Here is a 6018-nt window from a genome sequence, read left to right as displayed (position 1 = left end):
AGGAAACCGGAGCACACCCACGGAAAATGTGCAAACTCCACACAGAGAGTCGCCGGATTTCTAGCGCTGTGAGGCAACAGTGCCACTGTGCCACCCATGACATGAGTGATGTAAGCCCAAATTCTGGTAGTCCCTCTGGCACTTTCTCCTTGTAAGATAATTCTTAAGCTCTTTGATCAAGTGTTTTTGTCATTTGACTTCATATCTGCTTACATGGTTGTTGGACTTGTACCTTGTTTTATCGTGATCCTGTGAAGCACCATTGGATATTTCATTCTGTTAAAAATGCTATATGAAATACGTTTTTGCGGTGACATTTGTTATCATTGTTTCCTTTTTTAAATCTTGACAGCAAGGATGTGGACTAATCAAGTTGATATGTTGGCAGATCTCTGTTCTGATCTGCACGATTTGTGAAGCAAATGATGATGAAGGTGATAACGAAAATAAACAAAATAGGATTAGGGGCTGTTTGTACAACATATGTTGTACAATGTTGAGATTTCTCCCTTCCCCTGTCAGTTGGTAAAATATATTATATATCTCCAAAACATGTAGCTTTGACTTATATTGTCCTCACAAAAAGCACCTTTCTATTGGTGAAGACGGCATTGATAAATGACTTGTCTGAATATTGCAGTCCCCTAGTGTGATAATCCTATTTTCTAATTCAGATTTTGAGATAATGAAAACTGAAGTGTACAGATTGCAGTTCCTTGGACTGTAGATTGCTCTGTTAACACCTTTTCTCCTCCCCGCATCAGACCTTCACACCCCCTTTTGTCAATTTAGCAGTGTGTTTCATGCAAGTCTAAATCATAACAATAAGAATAAAAGTGCAGCGATGTGTGTTCATTCTGTGATTATTCGCATATTGACATGCGCACCCTTTCACTATGCACCATTAGATCGTCAATGAATAAAATCTCCAGTCATGTTCAAACTTTTACAGGTCCAGGATATATTTGATCAGTGATTGTGTTTTGTGGCTGTTTTCCTGTGTTTATACCTATAGTTTATCTCGCTCTCAGTCCTGTGTACTAATAACGTTGTTATAATGTGAATTATGTAAAAGCACTGGTTCGTTCAATCCACACCCCTCCCCCCCTTCTCGGTTATTTTTATGTATCATATACAATTTAGCATGAGAGACCCAATTACATATCTAAAAATTGACATTTTTTTTCCGTGAAGCGGAGACACCTGCTGATATATCCTTTGCCTTCAGACAATCCACTCTGCCCTAACTCAAACTAGTCTTCATAGTTAGAATGCCGAATGCTCGCGTCTTTGCACCATCACGATTAGTTTCTAAGTGTCAGTGAAAAAAGAATCTCTTCGATAACTACAACGGGTTATGTTTTTGAGATTCGACAGTCAAAACGAATCGCCGTTTTGTTTTGGGGAGGTGGGGGGAGAAATAAAACACAGGAAAGGCGATAGTGCACACCGACTCGCACGCTGCCACCCTCTGGTGTAGCAAGACGGCAGACGGGTTGCAGTACCGCTACCGTCCACTGGGCCGGCCGAGGAGCAGCAGTGAGCTCACTGTGCCGGCTCTGGGGATCTCCGCGACCGTCACTCACTCTCTCTCACACACACACCGCGGGAAGATGGCGGATTGCACGCTCACGGATGAGGACTTCTCTTTATTCGTCTTCAACTACCTGACAGAAAACGCAGAGTCTCAGGTAAGGAGCGGCGCTTCGCTTGCCTTTCCTTGCATGAGAGTGCAGCCGGTTCCTAAACACGGCCCCGGTTGGAGGTGTTTCTATCCCCCTCTCTTGAAGCGGCTAGCCGGCTCTCTCTCTCTCTTGTCTATCTCTCTCTTTCTGCAAAGTCCTGTTTGTGTTGGAGAGGGAGCGCAAGCACCGGCTTCACGTGCTCGGAACCCGAGGCAGCACCTGAGCGCCCGCTCGCGCCCTGGCTGCCTGGTTACCTGCTGGTTGCCGGGTTACAATTGTAGCAAATCCCTCCAAGTGTCAATTGCCCGGGATCGCTTCATTCATTCATTCTGGACACGTGGGCGCACCAAGTTACAATCAATCTCGTCTCGACTCTCCTTTTTGCACTGAGTCCCGCAATCGCTTTCCAAAGTGCGTCTACAGAAGAGGCAGCTTGAGGGAGAAACAGAAAGGTTGGGATGGGGGTGACAAAATAAAAATCAGCAACTTGTACTCCGTCTAGATGCTTCATTTCAGGCACAGTGTTAAAAGTCAGTTTCCTGGAGAATGAGGGCAAATGAAGAACAACATTTATTTCTGCTTTCCATGTTCTTGTATAACAGGGAAACAGATGGATTCAACAGGAAACAGTCTGAGAGCTTGCGTAACTTTGGGAATTACTTAACATTTAATGCACATGTAATAGATCTAGAGGAAGGCAGATGACGGCAGCAAACTCCGGTTGGGACCACTACAGAATGAGTGACATGTTAGAGCCGCCTCGTTATTTCTTGCCCAAACTCGCGCCGTCCTCTTCCTAAGGCGCGATAACACTGATTACTATTTTCTTCCAGATTCTCGGATAGGGGCAGGCGTCCTGAATGCTCCTGATTATGTAGTTACAAACTTGAGCAGTCTCTTGCATGTGATTTATAATAATGCTTCAAATTACATACCGTAACGCTGAAAGGGATTTTTATTTTTGTATGTTTGTTTGGAATTAATCATATTGATTTCCCCCCCCCCCCAAGGCAAAGTAAACCTTGAGAAATATGAATAGTGTTTCTATAGTATTAATGCAAATATACATTGCGTGAAGCCTGCGAGCACGGACTATGAAAAGCTGTTTGATCATGTGTCACATGAGGACTTACTGCACCGACCAGTGCTGACGTCTCCACTCTACTCCAGCGCTGGGAGGCGAGGATGAGCCCCTCTGCCTCTGCGTTTCTGAAAACACTCGCTGCACATCTTAAGTAACTTGACCACTTAAAAGCATTTACCCTGCAGAGGTGTAAAAATAAAACACTTTGTTTATCGAATGTCAGTTGTAACTACCTGCGGTTATTTCAGATGTTCCCGCCTGGCTATTAAAGATAATTTATTTAGAATGGCCTGGTAAACTTAAAAGCTGCTTTATCGCGCTTCGCAAACAGTTATGGCTAATATAAAATGACAGCGAGCAATTCCATTGCCAATCTTGTTTTTTTTTTGACGCGTTCTAACTTTCCAGTGTCTGGTCCGATCTGCTTACTGTATTAATATAGGATGCACCAAAGCTCTTTAATGGATCACCTCAGTGTGACCCTTGACACTGCCATCTAGTGCTACAGAGCTATTTTTGGTGATAGTTGCACAGGGTTGTAATACCAGCTGAGAGAAGCAATAACAGTATCTGAAGAGGTTTCTTTTTGGAACGTTCATGTTAATGTAAACTCATTACTGATATAGGGATTGTAACAAAGTTGTACGGTGAACAGGAATAAGCAGATCCATTGTCCTTTGTTTTGGGCAATGTCCTCTACCTGAAATTTGTGTTACATAATCTATTGACAATATTGCTCCATCGGTCAAACATTGCATGAGGGTGAAATCTTTGGTAAATAAATTACATTGCTGATGGTTTCCTCATGATCTGTTGATAAACTGTTGAAAAACATTTAACTTTAAAACCTATTGCAACCACAATTTTCTTGAACAGTTCTTGCTATTAAAGACTGGGTACATAACCTGTATATTGCTGAACAAAACTTTCTATGTCATCTCTGAATTCATGCTAAAGCTGTTTCCCAGGAATATCACAAATGGGCACAGAACTTGGCATGGGTGCAACTTCTGCAGAATCAGTCAACTCCTTCACAAATCTGATTAGGAAATTCCAACGGCTTATCCACAAGTTTTAATTTTTACCCCTTGTGATAGTTTGCTCTCTTACGGGCACACCACACAATGCGTTGCTCCCAAATGGCCCTGCATTATTTAAAAAGGATCCAGAAACATATCTTCATTCGTTGCGCTGTGTTTATCTATTAGCTGCCAATTTGGAAAGTCTGAACAGGAGTGTGCAACTGCAAGAGAGATTCAGCTTGATGAGGAGCAATGGGGGAGAAAAGCAAACACTTGACTTTTGGAATTGTTAGAAAATGTGATTGTAAAAGGGCATGAGTTTACAATAATTAGTAAAGTATGCTTATGGACATTTGTCCGGGGCATTAGATGGACCTTATTTAACATTACAAGTATTTCAGTTTCATCTCTACCATTCTTCAAGTTGTGAAAAGTTGTCTAAGTGGAAGGTTTTTAGAACAGATTTTTAGGGTTGTGAAAGCTCTCTCATCAGAAAGTGAGAATGCACTGGCATTTAGACTCAATGGCTGCTTTTGATGAAGAGTGCAGTAATGATTTGTAAATTAAAAATAAGGATTTTGACTTATGTATGCCAGCAACAAGAAGTTAGTGATGGTCACTGGCATGATGAATGATTGAAATGTAGAATGTTGAAATATGATAGTGAAGTTCTAAAGTGTTCTGAGAATAGTAGCTACTTTTAAAAAAACTATGTATATTTTTTGTAACTCAGTGTATTTTATGCTATTTGTCTAGGTTTGTCAAAAAGTACTGACACAACCATTACAATGCAGTGTAAATTCTCCCTTGGGAGATTGATTACAAGTCAACCCAGTAATATATATATAACATTAGTAGTAACTGCATTGGCAACCAGTTTGTCTACTGCTTAATAAAATATTATGCAACCATTTTCCTCATTGAGGTCATTTACTTTCAGAAACAACATTGATTGCATTGCTGTTTAAAGCTGCATCACACTTCAGCTAAACTGAGGTGGAATGGATTAATATTTTAAAGATGGCACAAGGTATGTCCTGTATAGAAGTGACCTCTGATATCTTAGTGACGTAAACAGGAAATGCTAAGAGAGCTGTTTCGCCAAAGTACAAACCTTGTGTTATAATTCTGCAGAATCAAATTTGCTTCTCTGCAGTCAGCAAGTTCTCTGCTTGCCCTACTTAATTTACCATAAAAGCAGAAATTTGATCAGTTGTAAGCAACACCAGTAGGGGGCCTAGGAACTATAACACTACACTCGAGTTATTAGACTAGATCTAGATCAAACAATGACCAAGAATAACATACAAAAAGGAGATTGTTACAACTTTTGCTTATTTTAAAAGCATGATAGGTAATAGCAGAAGCAGTATCAAGCTTTTAGAAACGACGTTTTATTTGAAGTGTTTTGTTTGTACCCAATTAAACAACTATGGTTTGCTTATCTCCACAGATATACAAACTTTTATTTGTTTCTTTGGTCATGAGTAAACTTTAACATTGTGGCAAGTTGTTTTTGATGTGATATCTGGAAAGACCAGATGTCTACATCACAGAGAAACAAAACAACTACTACCACTCTTGTGTCATTCAAGTGAAATGATTGAAGGACAAGATTAAAAAAAATTGATTTGTTTGTCCAACCTTCAACATTGTAACCTTCAATATGAATGGTATTAATTCAAAATACAGGAATGGTATGTGAATGTCTTGGACTTTCTGGTTATATCTGTGGAAAGTTTAATATTTCAGGCCCAGCGTTAACCATTTTTTATCACTGGTGGCTCTGTTATGATATTGAGTTGTCTGAAGTGTTATGATGTTGTATCTCATCTATAATTAAACATACTTCTCAGCTTGCAATATCTGTAGTGCTAAATGGTGCCAGATGGTAGGAGTGTGTATAGACCAAGAGCAGTCTCTATATTTGGATGGCAGCTTGAAAATGATAGTTTTGAGGAGCATGCTACAGTTTGGATTTTGTAATGCTTTATCCAATTATAATACTTTATCCAATTATGAATATTTTCTGAGGCAAATGTTGATAACTTGCTATGCAACAACTGAGGTAAGGTGAGTAACTCCATACATCAGATTTTAAAAATTCTTTCATATTGTGTGAATATTGTAAACAAGGCTGACATTTGTTGTCCATCCATATTTGCTCCTAAAATGATGGTAGTGAGCTGTTACTTTGAACTCTTACACAACTCACCTGGTATAGATA

General features: G+C 39.9%; 1 protein-coding gene across 2 annotated transcripts in view; it reads left to right on the top strand.

The window, feature by feature from the left end:
- Positions 1-1607: 1607 nt before the first annotated feature.
- Positions 1608-6018, top strand: part of LOC132823375 (peroxisome proliferator-activated receptor gamma coactivator 1-alpha-like) — a 149201-nt gene continuing 144790 nt past the window's right edge. For both annotated transcript variants that reach the window (XM_060837119.1, XM_060837120.1), the window contains exon 1: positions 1608-1691. In XM_060837119.1, coding sequence (XP_060693102.1) covers positions 1614-1691 — 78 coding nt within the window. In that variant the 5' untranslated portion in view covers positions 1608-1613. The remainder of the gene's footprint in view (positions 1692-6018) is intronic.

Source organism: Hemiscyllium ocellatum, chromosome 16, assembly GCF_020745735.1.
Source record: "Hemiscyllium ocellatum isolate sHemOce1 chromosome 16, sHemOce1.pat.X.cur, whole genome shotgun sequence".
In the NCBI taxonomy this organism is placed as follows: domain Eukaryota; kingdom Metazoa; phylum Chordata; class Chondrichthyes; order Orectolobiformes; family Hemiscylliidae; genus Hemiscyllium; species Hemiscyllium ocellatum.
This window is presented reverse-complemented; position numbering and strand designations above follow the sequence as displayed.